The 14429-nt window shown below is 59.7% G+C and overlaps 1 protein-coding gene across 1 annotated transcript; it reads right to left on the bottom strand.

The window, feature by feature from the left end:
* Window positions 1–2233: 2233 nt before the first annotated feature.
* On the bottom strand, window positions 2234–13052 carry LOC138112564 (prominin-1-A-like). The gene is made up of 26 exons (XM_069019864.1): window positions 12639–13052; window positions 12417–12486; window positions 12018–12224; window positions 10783–10838; window positions 10345–10550; window positions 9806–9926; window positions 9596–9659; window positions 9093–9182; window positions 8642–8832; window positions 8482–8556; window positions 8118–8181; window positions 7730–7889; window positions 7319–7471; window positions 6709–6832; window positions 6460–6551; window positions 6150–6234; window positions 5899–6042; window positions 5589–5660; window positions 5308–5397; window positions 5140–5193; window positions 4718–4798; window positions 4344–4412; window positions 4158–4247; window positions 3780–3892; window positions 2813–2830; window positions 2234–2424 (listed from the first exon to the last, which is right to left on the bottom strand). Exons 1-26 carry the CDS (start codon window positions 12870–12872, stop codon window positions 2373–2375), a joined length of 2775 nt encoding a protein of 924 aa, XP_068875965.1. The 5' UTR covers window positions 12873–13052; the 3' UTR covers window positions 2234–2372.
* Between the last annotated feature and the right edge of the window lie 1377 nt (window positions 13053–14429).

The following is a 14429-nucleotide window of genomic DNA, read 5'->3' as shown; positions in this document are numbered from 1 at the left end:
CACACCCTCAGGAGGAGGGTGGTTTTGTTTTGCTTCTGGTGAAAAGTGGCTAGGCTCATCTCTCTGGTGCTGCTCAGCGTGGCTCACCACTGGTACAGCTGGGCTCAGAAAGCATGCCCAGACAGCTCATTCCTTCTGTGGTACTCAGCTGCTTACCACTATGAAGCCATGGAGGCAGGAGTCTGCACAGGCAGGATGGAGCGTGTGTGCCACAGGGAAGGGCCATCCAGGCCGTGCATGGCTGTGGCTGGGCCCAACAGAGAGTTGAGGAAGGGAGGATTTTTTTCTCAAGAGCTGTAAATTGTCTATTTTTTTAGGAAAGCTAGCAACAGCAAGCACCTGGCTGGCCCAGCAAAATCCTACTGCCAGTCACAAAGTGTCAGAGCTGCCGTTGGAGAGATTCTTCCTTGTGAAACCACTGTAAAGACGTGGCAGGGTCTCCCCCAGACAAGGGCTTGGCTGTGGAAAGTCCCTGTGGTGGAAAAAGGCCTGGCAAAGAGGAACTGCTGCAATGGTTCCCTAGCGACTGGCTTGTTATTGATGAGCCCTTCCTTGTGGGGAGCCTTGTGCTGTGGCCATGGGGTGCTGTGAGTTTCCCTCTCACACAGTGGAGCCAGCTCGATTCTGGCAGCTGCCATGCACATGAGCGGAGGGAGCGTGGCCTGAAAGGAGAGCTGGTGGCAGCCGCTGTGGGCATTTTGTAATGAGCTGTCCTTGCCTCCTCACCTCCTCTCCAGGCAGCTGCTGGCCTTGCCTGACGCTGCTCTCACCCACCTCCCAGGGCTGCTCAGGAGGAGCATGATGGATGGATGGACGGACCCAAGCACCTCCTAGAGCCATGGCTTCAGGGATTGGAACACTGCCCTGGAGCAGCACTGAATGGGGAGCTGCTGAGAGCAAGCCCCACATCTTGGCAAAGGCTGTGCAGTCATTTCGGGGAGACATCTTCATTGCCAGGGCTGGGTTTGGGGGCAGGTGGCCACAGTGACATGGTGAATAAGGGTCAAGCTCCCTGCCTTCCAGCACTGGCTCTGCAGAAAAGGCAGAGCAGGGAAGAAGCAATGCCCACAAAGCTAGCAAGCGGAAACTGAAGCCAACAGCAGTCCTGTGTGAGCTGGTGTCCCTGAGGCACAGCAAGGGAAGAGGAAGCAGGGAACATGATGCAGTAGGGACAGTCTGAGGCTTGGGGCCTCACACGTGGGCTCTAGACAAGCAGGAAGTTGTCAGAATTCTGGAGGCTGAGGGTTCAGGGCAGAGGAAAACGAGACAAAACTGAGCAGAATGCTTTCCAAGGGGGTGCTGGATATCTCACTCCAAGGACCAGGAAGTGGGCATCCCTGGGGGAAGCAGGGGCCAAACCAATCTGCAGGACAGATTCAGCTGAGTGGTAGGCAAGCACAGGGCTCTCTCTGCAGTTAGACTGCTGGGGGGAGACAGCAGGAGGCAAGGCTGCTGCAGCTTCAGATAACGCCCAAAGGAAAAACTAACAATTAGATCTGAACACAAGTGGAAAAGCAATAAAGCAGATGCGTGTAGTGGAGGGCTGGCCTTGCCCTCTCACTCTGCTCCAGAGAAACTTGGACTTTGCAACAAAGGAAATGAGTCAAGCTGCTCACGTATATCCCCTGTGCCTGACACGGCTTTCAGGATGGTCCCTGCCCTTGCACCAAGAGCAGCACAAAGCAATACCTGAACTCGCCCCAAGGCTCTAGGCCAAGTCACCCTTCGTTCATCTGCACATGCAGCTCTTTCCATACAGAGCATGGGGTGTGCAGAGGTGGGCACAGAAAGTACCCGTGCCACCATATCTTGCAGAGGGAAGGAGGTGTGGGCTGCAGGCACCCCATAAACTCACTGGAAACCCACAGATGATACATACCAGCCTTACCAGAGGGAAGTGCTCACGCGCTGGGGACAGCTTGGGGTGGCACTTCATGGACAGGAGGCTCTTTGTGTGGCTTTTCCCAGGGAGGGACCTGGCACTCACCCAGTCAGAGGTGCAAAGGGTTGCCCACTGAGGGGAACATCACCCAGTGTTGGTGATGCTGAGCAGTGGTCCTGTATGGACCCATAGGCTGGCTGTGGGCAGAGGACACTTGGGAATGCCAGAAAGAGCCCTCTGGTCCCAGGCACAGCCTCAGCTCGTGCCAGCAGTGGGGAACCCTCCATGCCCCTACCCCTGTGTACTTCCATCTCATCTAGACCTGAGGAGCGCAGTCACATCCCACAGTGCACACAAACACACCATTTATTGTTTGATACCAAAAATTACAGCCTTGGAAAGAGGCAGGCTCCCTGCAAAAATAAATAGTCACATTTTTCAAGTGAGGGGGGTCTGTCCATTTCCTCCTCCATTCTGCACGTGATGGGGGCTAATGCCTTGTGGAAGGTCTGGGGATTTTGTAGGAGTTGAATGTGGGTGGCCTACAAAACCAAGGTCACCTATGTCACCCCCAGCCACAGAGGGGAACAAGGGACAGCTCAGGATGCACTGGGATGGTCAAATATCATCCCACTCCTATCACCCAGCCCCACAGGAAATAGGGTGTGGAGACAGCTTCCCCAAACCCACCAGCTCGGGAGACTGGGACCAGCAGCACCTCCAAATTTAGGAGTGTGGGAAGATGATAGGGGACCCCACAACTGTGTGCTCTACAAAAGTCCCACCTTCACAACCATGCCCTGGTACCAGCACACTCCTTGGTCTGCACTCACCCTGGTCCTCATCCCTCTCCCTCTGTTCCCTGATGCCCTCGTACCACAGGGGCTGCCCCCCACCCCACACAGGGACCTGGCAGTGTAAGTAGCTTACATCTCAAAGTCATCATTCCTGGAGGGGAGAAAAAAGAGGGAACAGTGTTAGTGGGGCAAGAAGAAGCCTTGTGCGACAGCCCAGCATCTCATGGTGGGACAAGGTCTCCCATGGGTTACAAAAGGAAAACGTGGCCTTCACGGTGCTGTGGTCCCCTCCATCCTGGCTGCCTGATCTGAACAGGGAGCACAGGCTCTTACAGCCCCCCCCCCCCCCCCCCAGAGCATCAGTGCTCCTTCCCCAGGCAGGCAGAGCAGGGCCCCATGCTCACAGCTCAGCAGCACCCAGCTCCCTATGCCACAACTTCAGTTCCCTGAGGTGCCTGGGCAGCTGAGCCCATGTCTCCAGCCAGCTCAGAGGGGTGGCAGGTGGGGCGCTGGGGAAGCCCCAGCACACCAGCTGCGCTGCAGGGCCACGATGTAGCCCTCAGGAGTTGGAAATCCAGCTGGAAACTACTCACTACCCTCAGGGGTCAGTGCTTGTGCTGGTGGTGGAGCTGCTGGGCAGAGGGTCCCAGAGTGTTGGGGGGCAGCCCCAGGACACCGGCAGCCACAGGCATGTGAGCAAGCACTGCACCCTCGTAGCAATGCCACCAACCACACAGCACATTGCATTCTGCACTTCATCCAGCTGTGCTCCCATGCCAGTGCTCTAGCACAAAAATGGTGCTAAACAGAGTGAGTCAGGTGGTGGACTTGAGCCAGGCTGGGGCTGCAGCCCTGCCAGGCTCCTTCCTTCAAAGGGGATGCACCTTTGTCTGCCCAAAGGGGAGGTTCAAAGTAGGCAGAGAAAAGCTCTTCAGAACATCTCCATCCTCAAAAGCTAAGAGCTCCAAGCCATGTCTCAGGTCCTCCCCAGCCCACATTACTTTAGCATCAGCCCCACAGGCTACCACAGGACATGAAGGGACAGATGGCAGGGAGACCCTACACCCAGTGTGGTCACAGGGGGTAGGGCTGCTCCTCACCTGTACACATCAGCAATATCCATGCGGCGGTAGAACTTGGCAAGTCTGACGGCCAGGATGATGCTGGGCAGCAGGAACAAGGTGCACCAGCCCAGGCTGAACCAGAAAGCATTCTGTGTAGGGTGGAGGAAGAGCCATTAGGCCCAGATAGCAACTGGGAGCATCTTTTTTGCTCCCAGGGCTCCCCAGTGACCACCCACTCTTTGTCAGAGCCTGGCCTTTGCTCTTAGCCATAGCAATTTGCTGGGGAGAAGCTGAGCACTGCTTCCTGTGCATCCCTCATCCTTCCCTGCATCCCTCATCCTGTGCAGGAGGACAAGAGGACCTCACTGCCATCCCACACACGTGTGTCACTCTACACATGGCTGCCCCACTCACCACAGAGTCCATGAGGTAGTCACAGCCAATGACCTCCACATTATCCAAGGACTGAGCTATGGGCTTGCAACGTGCCACATCTTCTGTCAGCTGGGGACATGGTGGGCACAGCATATATCAGCATCCACAAAGCCCTGCAGCTCATCCTCCCCTTCTCTCCACCTCACTGAGGAAGGCTCAGCTTACCCTGCTCTTGGCCCATGAAATATAGGTGTCAAAGAAATCCAAAAGCTGCTCCAGGAAGGCCCACGTCTCCTGGAGGGGTAAGCACAGTGGAGATGCTGCACCACCAGCCCCCTCCATGCCCCATGTCCCCTCCATATCAGGATCAGGGCTCTCAGACCACCTCAGCCCAGCAGCAATAGGGCTCAGTGCTTCACCCCACCCCAGTCCCTCGCCAGGAATGCCATAAGGGAAGGGGGCACCCAGGGATACAAGAGATGCCCAGGGAAGGCAGGCAGGATGAGCAGCCAGGAAAGGTTTGGCTTCCCTGCACAGAGGGAAGTCTTGGTGAGGGAGTCCGGTCTGTGTGGCCTGGCAGCAGGGTAAGGCAAGCTCACATTCTTGATGATGTTTGGTGTCTCCCTCTCCAGGAACTCCTGAGTTTTGCTGGCTTTGTCTAGTGCAGCTGTTGTCTGTCCCTGAGATGAAAGATGCTCTCAGTGGCGTGATCTAAGTGGGGGCCCTGCACTTCACCGACCCTGCACAGCAGCAATCCCTGGGGCACAGCCTCTCTGAGCTGGGGTGTTCCCAGCAGTCACGCTGGTAGTGCCAAGTACCTCAGGTGGAGGGAGCCTGCACCTGGCAGGGTCCATGGCCTCCCTCCCTCTACCCCATGAACAGCCCCTGCAGCACATGAAGAGTTCCACAGCAGCCACCAGCCCCCCAGACTGCAGGTTAGCCCCACCACCTGCACTGCAGGACCTCGAGGGTGCTTTGCAGGGTGCCCCGGACTGGCGTGCATTCCCTTTGTGCAGCTTACCTCTAGCTGGGCAGCCCCAGTCTGCACTAAGTGGATGTTCTCCTTCAGACTTTGCTGCAGACAGAGAGAGGGGGGTCAGAGGTGCAGACCCCACAGCTCAGACAAGACCCTGCCAGCAGGCTCTGAGCCCAACCCAGCATTCCCAGGACATTCCCCAGCATCACTCACCAGTGGTCCAGAGAAGTTGGCCTGCATGTCCTTGTCCAGCTCCCTCAGTTTGCTAGCTGTATCTTCCAGGTCCTTCTTCACATCTGTGCCCTGGAAGAGCCACAGTCAGCAGTGCCCAGCTCTGTGCCCCACCACAGCCAGCTGATGGGCCAGACTGGGGAAAAGAGCTGGGCAAGAGTGAAGGGCCTCCCCTCAACACCCAGGCAGGCACAGAGGAGACCTTGCAACCAGTGGCTTTGGGGACAGGGTGGCCACGGCCCTGCAGTGTCATGGTCTCTCACCACTTTTTCTGCCAGCTGCTCCAACTCTGCAGCCAGATCCAGGAGGCTTCCCTGTGTCATATTCCGATCCAGCTGGAAAAGGCAGATAGAGCTATGAGAATGAGGAATGGGACTCGTGAGCGGAGCCATACCCCTTCTGTGTGGGGCAGAGTGGAGCCAGGGCCTTCCAGGCAGGGGATGTGCCCTGTTACCCTAAAGGGTTACACAGATGGCAGAGGACTCCCACAGCAGCAAAAAGGACAGAGCAGTGGACCTCCTCAACCCACATCCACCCTGCCCCAATCCCAACACCAGGCTGCACCCAGCACACCTGCTCCAGGGTGAGGGTGAAGTTGGGGGGCTGTGCTGCCCAACTGGCATTCAGCAGCAGGTCTTTCTGGCTCTGGCTGAGCAGGGAGATGGGGCTGAGGGTGATGTTCATCTTCTCAAAAGCTGTGGAGATGTTTCCTTTGTACTGTCAGAGCAAAGGGGGCCGTGATGGGACATGTGTTGGCCCCTCACTGTCCCCTCAGCCCTGGGTTTGGATCCCTGCCCTCAAGACCCTGGCACCCCCATGCTCACCTGGCTGATATTCAAGAGCTCATCCAGGGGCACACTCTGGTCCAAGTGCAGAGCTTGCCACAGGGAAGCATCTTGCTGGCACTGCCTGCAGGATGGGGGCACAAGGTTGAAAACAGGGCAGGTAAGGGCCACCCCCTCCCACGAGCATGTCCTCACCTGTGCAGGTAGGTTACATCTTGCTCTTTCCCTGTGATCAGTGCCTACCCACAGCCAGGGCAGGTAGGGCAAGCTGCCCTGCTCCTGGAGAGCATCTGAGGGCATTGAGCAGCTCTACTCCCCCCAAAGACACAGTGTCAGGCCTGGGACCTACCTGTACATCTCTGAGAAGTTTGCCGTGTCACCCTCCAGGCCTAGCAGCTCTGAGAGATTGAAGTTAGGGATCAGGCCAGGGGTGTCCAGGAGCTAAGAGCAAGGAAAGAGATGGAGAAACTAGACATAGTGCATGGCAGGGCAGCTTGGAAGAGCATCCCAAATGGCCAGTGCTTCCTCTGCTCCACCAGCAGCCCTCATTTAGGCACCAGTGGCTCCAGGCAGGGTTGTCTCCCCACAGCAAGCTTACCTGGAAGAACTGCTGGTTGCGCCAGGACTCACAAAAGAACATGTAAATGTTCCCCCCCAGCACAAAGATGATCGTCACCAGCAGCATGAGCAGCCAGGAGAAGATGAAACTGAAGCCAACCCCTCTGCCAGGACAGAAATGCCATCAGCACCCACAGCCCTGTGGCCCAGCACTGATGCTGGCATTGCCCCCAGCTCACAGAGCCCAGGGGCTGCACACCCCTCACCCCCTACAATTGCAGGAACACCACCCATCCCACAAACGTGTCTCTGTTCTGCCTTCAGTCCCCAGAGCATGACCAGGCTCTACCCTGGAGCTTGAATTCCTGAATAGCTTCCCACAGCTTTACAAGCTTGCACTCCCCTACAGAGCTGCAGGACCATGCACACACTGCCAGCCCTCGCTGTCATGGGCAAATGGCCCCCCCTCGAATGCCTCTCACCAGCACCTTGTTTTACCTTCAGTTTACCACCTACATGGGGAGTCACCATGGGGCAGGCCATTAGGCTGCAGTAATGTGATGATTTAGGAGCTTGAGCATTCCCAGGCCAGCCCATCCCACCCATCCCACCACTCCCACACATGTCCTTGGCAGCCACTTGACCCTCACGCCATGAAGAAGTTCCCGCCAGCATTGGAGAGGCTGCTGCGCTGTGTGGGCAGCACGCCTTCCTTCAGCCCCAGGGGCCCCAGCAGCAGCCCAAAAACATTGCAGAGGACCACCAGCAGCACCGTGCAGCACAGGAGGGCACACACGATCAACCTGGGGGAAGACAGAAGGGCAGGAGTCAGGCAGCAGGACCTGGGACCCCAGTAGCCAGCCCACCAGCTGCCTTCATGGGGAGGAAAAAAGGTCCCAGGCCCCACAACAAGGAAGGGGCATGTGTGTCTGCAAGGCACAGCTCTGACTACCCTGCACCCACAAGCCCACCACCCAGCAAGCCCTCACCTCCAGCAACTGGAGGAGCAGGAGCCTTAAAACTCTCCAGACAATGGAGCTGGGACACAGCCCCTCACCCACCTGAGCCCATCCCAGGCGATGATTGGCTCCCTGTACTCCTCCAGCACCAATGCGGCGTTGTTCAGAAAGGCCCCAACTTTCTCCTCCACATCCAGGACTGGCAACTCTTCCTGCAATCTTCTGATCTCCTGCCTGATGAGGCCCAGCTGGTCCTGGCTCTCTGCAAGGAAGGAGAACACACTGGCACTGCGAGCTGCTGCCCGGGTCCTGCAGGGCAGCGGGGACTCAGAAAGGATAGGAAAGGGGCAGTCATGGCCAAGGATGACATCGGCATCATGGCACCTGGGGACAGACAGGGCTGCAGGAAAGACCTCCGGGAAAGAATGGCTTGAAAACAGAGGAGGGAGCCCTAGGAGAGGGGAAAATCAGCACACAAAGCCCTGCTTACTTGCCACCACTTCCTGGGACTGCTCTTGCACCTCGTCAGAGATGGTGTTCAGCGTTCTGTTAACCTGCATCCAGGGGAGCACAGCATACAACTCACTTCCCTGCCTGCAATCCAGGGCTGAGCAGCACATCCCCTTGCCCCAGATCCTAGTAGCACAGGACAGCCAGGCTCGCCACAGCACCCAGTCCACCCTACCAGTGTGCAGGGATGGTTGGGACAGCACGCAGACCTCTAGCCAGCCCTTCCCTCCATGTCACACACTGAATTCCTGATAGAGCTCCTCCCGACCCACTCCCTGTCAGCACAGCCCCAGCAGTTGCAGAAGCACCCAGCTTTGTGCCTAGGTGAAGGTGACACCCCTTACCTCCTCTAAATCAGTCTCTATGCTGGAGTTAGAGACCTCATGCAGTGCCTCCAGCTGCTGCTCCACACCAGGGATCTGTGGGAAGAGCCTGGGGTGAGGGAGCTGTGGGGGCTGGGGCAGGGGCTGCTGGGGTCCCTCACCTGCACCCTGCCCCTCTCACTGTGCTGAAGTTGGCAGTGAAGGCGAGCCCATCCAGGGACACTTGGCTGCAGGGCTGGCCACAGCTCTGCAGGGTCTGGTTGAGCCTGTCCCGCAGGTTGGCCAGCTGCTGGCTGTAGTTGCTCTGCAGCTTCTCGAGGTCTGAGCGACTGATGGCAATGCTGCCAAAGGTGTCCTTCAGCGTCTTCATCCCTGGAGAGACAGCAGGGAGCTCAGGGCCTCATCCTGCCAGTGTGGCAGGGACTCAATCTCACCCGGCTGAACCTCAGGAACCCATGAAAAAATGCAACATAGGGGCACCCCCAAAGTCACAGCATTTGCCCCAAGCTGTGGCTGGGAGGCCAGAGGGATCTACCTCCCTGGGAGCCTTACCCAAACATGCACCTACCCTAGCTCTCGGTTCCAGCATCCCCCTGAGGCCCCTGCCAGCCTCCCAGGGATGGGGCCATTACCTTGCAAGAGGCTCTGGAGGGATCCCAGAGCCCCGTCTGTGCTGCTCCTGATGCGCGAGGTGATCATGCTGCCCAGATTGGGCCCAATGTCTGCAGAGATGGGAGAGGTGGTGTCAATGACAGGACCTCTGCAAGGCCATAGGGCTTGCAGGAAAGCTGGTGAAAACACTGACACCACCAGCACCCGTCCCTCACCCACGCCCCTGGGTGGGGGGCAATGGGGATATCACCAGTCTCCCACCACCCTTCCCAGAGAGGAGGATTCCCCCTGAATGGGGAAAAGCAGCAAGTGGAGCAGAGCTAGAGCTTGGAGGAGCCTCCGGACCCAATCCCTTTAGACATCCCCATAAGAACCAGCCCAGTGGCCTGCAGGGTCAGCAACCACCCACAGGGCAGAAAGGCAAACCCACACGACACCCCCACTGCCCAAGGAGTCCCAACCCTGGAGCAGCTCGCCACATGGCCATGGGGATGCTCCAGCCCCTCCCGTGGCACATACTCACCACAGAGGCTGCGGTTGGCATAGTCCAGCGGGACGTCACTCTTCTCGATGATAAAATCAACTTGCTGTAGGGACAGAGATGTGGTGTCAATGAGAGTGGGGACCTTTCTCTGCTGCCAGCCTCGCTGTTGCCCTTCCCCAGGGGGCTATTTGGGCTGCTCCTCCCGCCTGGCCCCTTGCCCCCCAGACGTGGCAGGGGGACCATACGTGCCTGGGGGATGGAGGCCAGGTAGATGTGGACATTGTCCAGAGTGTTGTTCACATTGGGGAAGGTGCTCTTCACAGCCTGGGAGAAGCGGGCATTGCTGATGAAGGCACAGACACCACCAGCCCTACAAGGGAAGGGTGGCAGGGTCAGCATGTGGGGAGCTCAGTCCCAGTGCTCCCCCCCGGTACCCTCCAAATCCACCCACACAGACCCCAGCCTGCAGGGTCTGGAGCACACCAGTGAACCCTGCTTCCAGTGCATCCCATCCAGTGCCCTGCACTGAGGGACCAAAGAGGAGGGACGCGGGAAACTGAGGCACAGGGGAGCCCTCTAGCCCGTGGGGAAGCTGTCGGGAAAGGTCTGCACCGTGCCAATGCACAGCCCCCCGGGGCCAGCTTCCCACCGCCGCCGCTTCCTCTCCTTTGTCCCGCCGTGCCGCGATCTACTCGAGAACAATGGCAGTTTCCTGGCACGGCCGCCAAGCGCCGGCATTTCCAGCCACCCCTGGGTTCCATCCGGAGCCTCCCGGCCAGCGCACTCACAGGAGGAAAGCGGAGACCAGCAGGACAGAGGCCCAGAGCGCCCGGCGCCGGCAGCCCATCCGCCGGCCCTGCTTCTGGTACATGCGGCCGCCGCAGTTCCCGCAGCAGCGGCAGCAGCAGAAGCAGCATCCCACCAGCGGCACGAGGATGATGAAGAGGACTCCAATGGCCGCGCAGACCAGGAAACCCAGCTCGTAGAACAGCAGCTGGGATAGGAAGAATGAGAGGCAGCATAACACTGGTGGAGCCCTGAAGGCTCCTTAGCTCTGAGCGCCCTGTCCAGACCCAAACAGACAAAATGGGTCCCCCCAGGGAGCAGAACATCTCCCCTTGCTGCTGCCCAGCATCCAGGGCTCAGCCTCAGAGCAGCACCCACCAGCATCCCCCAGTCCACGGTGGTCTGGGACTGCCGGCTCTCTGCCCCAGCTGCCAGCTCACCTCGTGGATTTCCTCCTGGTTGAACTTGCTCTGGGACTGCCCAAAATTAAACAGCCCTGGGGGACAAGAAGCACAGATGGCCATGAGCAGGTGCTGGGCCCTGGCAGGCTCTCCAGGAGGGCCCCAGACCCTGCACACCCCAGAGATGGACTCCTAGCCCCAGGCATCAGCTGCAGCTCAGACCAGCTCTGAGTCTGGCATTTTTCTCCCTTCCAGCTGCCCTCCCCAGCCATCACATCATGCAGCATTTTTGCACCTGGGAAAAGTGCTGCCAGCCCCCAGGCTCTCAAGGAGTCCACAGAACAAGGGGGTTCCTCACCCCAGTGGGCATAAGGGACACTGCCCTGGGGCTGCCCTCCTGCAGCCCAGCCCCACGCAGATACCCAAGAGCACTGCCAGCGTGGAATGAGTGCTGGGGCAAAGATCCACTGCCACGCTGCCTCTTTCATTCCCAGGGCTCTCCCTCTTGTGCCCTGAACCCTCATCACAAGCCATGATGACACATGGGGTCATTGACTGTACCCTGGTGTCTACATGACAGAAATCCACAAAGCCATCGAGGTGTGTGCCAGCCACACCTTTGCCAGCACATTGATGGTGAGCAAGGGCTGAGCCCAGTGAAGGAGGAAGTACAAGTGCCAGCAGCCAGAGTGGCATTTCCCTCCAGGTGGGCAGCACTCACCCCACGAATACTGAGCAGTTGCAGGGTCCTGGTATCACCTGTGCAAACCTGCAGCTGCTTTGGGACAGAGCTGTGACAGTGACAGGAGCAAGGGCAAGTGCTGGCAAGCAGGGCAGTGCACAGGGAGTGCACACCGTGCTGCCATGCACTGCACACACTGCTGTTGGTGGCCAGCAAGCACAGAGGGCTGCAAGACAGGCAAAAACCCTTCGGGAGGAGTGGGGTTTGCTCTGCACATTTTTGGGGGCCTAGGATTAAAATACCTGGAGGGAGGATGGGGCAGGAGTCTGCAAGGTGGCACTACCACTAATGCCTGTCCTGGGGCCCAGCCAAGATACCCCCACAGTTGTTATGGTACATGAGCAGGAGACAGCTGGCAATCCTTGGGATCCCACTCCTGATTGCCCCAGCCATACCCCTCCTTACCCGGCACCCAGCGTTTGGATGCTGGATGGACAGTCACCACTGCAGGAGGGCTCATGCTCAACGGGGACCCAGCAGCCCCAAGCAGCCCCCCCACACCACTGCCAGCCCCCCACCGCCATGCACCCACCTACGGGCAGGGGGTTGGGCTGCACCAGCCGCAGGAAGCTGTGTGCCATTGTCACCAGCCCCGGCGTGCTGCTCCCCGGCGCCTCGGGGCCAGGGCCGTACGTGGGCTTCGAGATGTTCCCCAGCTCCATCGCAGCAGCTCCAGTGGACTCCTGGGCACAGAGAGGAGCTGCTGGTATCGTCGGGGCACGGGAACACCCAGACTGCTCTGCCTCCGACCAGGAAACGCAGAGAGAAAAAATCAGGCACCTGCCAGCTCCTGCCCGGAAGGAAAGAGCTGCGGGAGAGCACCGAGGAAGGGATGGGGAGTCCTGTGAGCAGTGGGGTGGGAAGCCAGGCAGGAGGTGCCCACGAGAGACATGGGGGGCTGCGGGGGATGAAGCGGATTCAGAGCACTCACCCTGTCCTCTGACACCTCTCTGCACCCACAGCTGCCGCAGGGTCCGGCCGCACCGTGCCAGCGCCCAGGTCTGTGGTTTGTTTAAGTTTCAGCGATGATTGCTGACTAGCTGTTTGCCGGGCAGGCGGTGATGCCGGGATCGCCCCACCCTGCCCCTTACAGCGCTTGGCACCCGGCCACCTCGGGCCGCCTCTCCATACCGGGGTCAGGGTCACCACCGACCTGTCCCGACCCAGGCACCGGGAAGAGCCCCTCTCCTCGCCCTCCGCTAAGCTCCCGTGCCCATGCTGGTTTCCTCTTGTCCCGACCCAGGAGCTGGGTTGCCTGGGGTGATCCCGAGGGCAGCCGTCCCGCCCGCTCCGCCCCACACCATCTGCATCCCGTCGGGATGGGGTGCGTTGAGCCGTTCACAGTTTCAACACAAACCAGCTCTAGCCACAGAAGCAGGTTTTGCATCTAAAAACCTTCCGAAATGGGGCACTGCGGCAAACCCGGCATTTTTCACACGCGTCCCGGTCCCCTCAAGCGGGGAGCTGCCTCAGGGGCCCCCAGACAGCAATTTTCCTCAAAGGTTGGGCGCCCGCTCGGCTCCATCCCCGCTCCCCGCAGAGCTTTCCCACGCCGTGTGGCTCCATCCCCCGCCCTGCCGCCGGAGCTCCGGGAGCCGCAACCGGGGGCAGGAGCGGGGAGGGGCTAGAGGTTGCTCCCGGTTGTGCCGCGGACGCACCCGGTGGACGCGGGGCAGGTGCCCCGGGGGTCGCGTCCCGGCGAGCGGCGGCGAGCGGAGCTCCCCAGCTCGGTACAGCTCAGCACGGCTCCGCACCGAGCCCGCGGCGCGGGCGGCCCCGGGAGGTGCGGGAAGGGCCGGACAGAGCCGCCCCTTCCGCCCCGGCCAGCCGGGGTCTGTCCGGGGCGTGCGACCGCGCCGGCCCCCTCGTCTGCCGAAGGGGAGCCCTCCGCCCCACCTCTCCCCGCTGCACCTTGGCACTCCCCCTCCACGCGGGAGGCACCCCGGCTCCTGGCCCCAACCCACCCTGACATCCTGCATCTGCCCCAGAGACCCCGGCCCCTGCCCTGTCCCACTGCCCATAGGCCCCGTGCCCAGGGGATGCTCCCTCCTTGCCTAAGAGCACCAGCGCTTACCCCACCCTGCCACAGCCCTCTTGCCGGTACCTGCCGCCGCTGCCCACCAATGCCAGCCATCAGCTGTGCCCTGCAGCCCCCCCCTCCTGCCCCGGGGTAGGTGGAGCCCCCAGCATGGTCCTTGGCCCCTGCCCTGTGTCCCTGCATGGGACACCATGGGCTTTTGGACAGGTACCAGCAGGGACTCCGGGTGAGCTGTACCTGGATGACCTTTGCATGGTGGGCTCCCTGGCCCCTCCAGCAGCCATGGCTTGCTCATCACCATCTCCCAGGTACTGCTTAACTTTCCTTGGCACAAGCAGGCATCACTGCGCTCTGTGACCTTAGATGAAGGTGGCACAGGGAGAAGGGCAGCTCTACTTCTAGGTTTCTTCCTGGTCTGGCCCATGCTGGGTGCTAGAGTGTCATGTGGGACCCTCTGGCACAGCATTGGCACTGCCGCAGGGCAGCAGAGGACACAGATTCATCCCACCAAAAAAGGAGGGGGGGAAAAAAGCAACAACCTAGTGAGTTTCTCATAGCACTGGAGCTGATGTGGGGAAGGAGGTTTGGGGACTTCACAGGTACCCTTGGGCTTTCCAGGTCAGACCTCAACCCCGAGGTGTTGGCTTGGGGCCATCTAGCAGCTCTCAGGTCCACATGCAGGATCCAGCCAGGCACATGCAGGATCCTTCACAGATGGCAGGATCTGCTCCTGCAAGACATTGCTCCCCTCCAGCCCACCAGAGCCTGCCAGAGCTCGGGGCATGTCAGGAGCAAGGGTGTTGATGCCTCAGCTCTGGGTGCCACACCACGGGCTCACCGCAGCCACCCTGCCCTCACCCGTCAGCCACGAGCTCCCACCACAGCACCTGTATCCTGCAGCCCCCC

Source organism: Aphelocoma coerulescens, chromosome 6, assembly GCF_041296385.1.
Source record: "Aphelocoma coerulescens isolate FSJ_1873_10779 chromosome 6, UR_Acoe_1.0, whole genome shotgun sequence".
NCBI lineage: Eukaryota > Metazoa > Chordata > Aves > Passeriformes > Corvidae > Aphelocoma > Aphelocoma coerulescens.
Note: the sequence above shows the minus strand (reverse complement) of the source record. Positions and strands in the feature narration are given on the sequence as shown.

What these genes read in the sequence shown, in the direction of transcription:
- LOC138112564 (XM_069019864.1), bottom strand. Translation starts at nt 12,872, where the DNA reads ATGCAAAACCTGCTTCTGTGGCTAGAGCTGGTTTGTGTTGAAACTGTG. An exon ending in ATCGCCTGGGATGGGCTCAG is followed by an intron (nt 7,472 to 7,729) that starts GTGGGTGAGGGG and finishes GTCTTCCCCCAG; the next exon opens with GTTGATCGTGTGTGCCCTCC. An exon ending in GCAACCAGCAGTTCTTCCAG is followed by an intron (nt 6,552 to 6,708) that starts GTAAGCTTGCTG and finishes CCTTGCTCTTAG; the next exon opens with CTCCTGGACACCCCTGGCCT.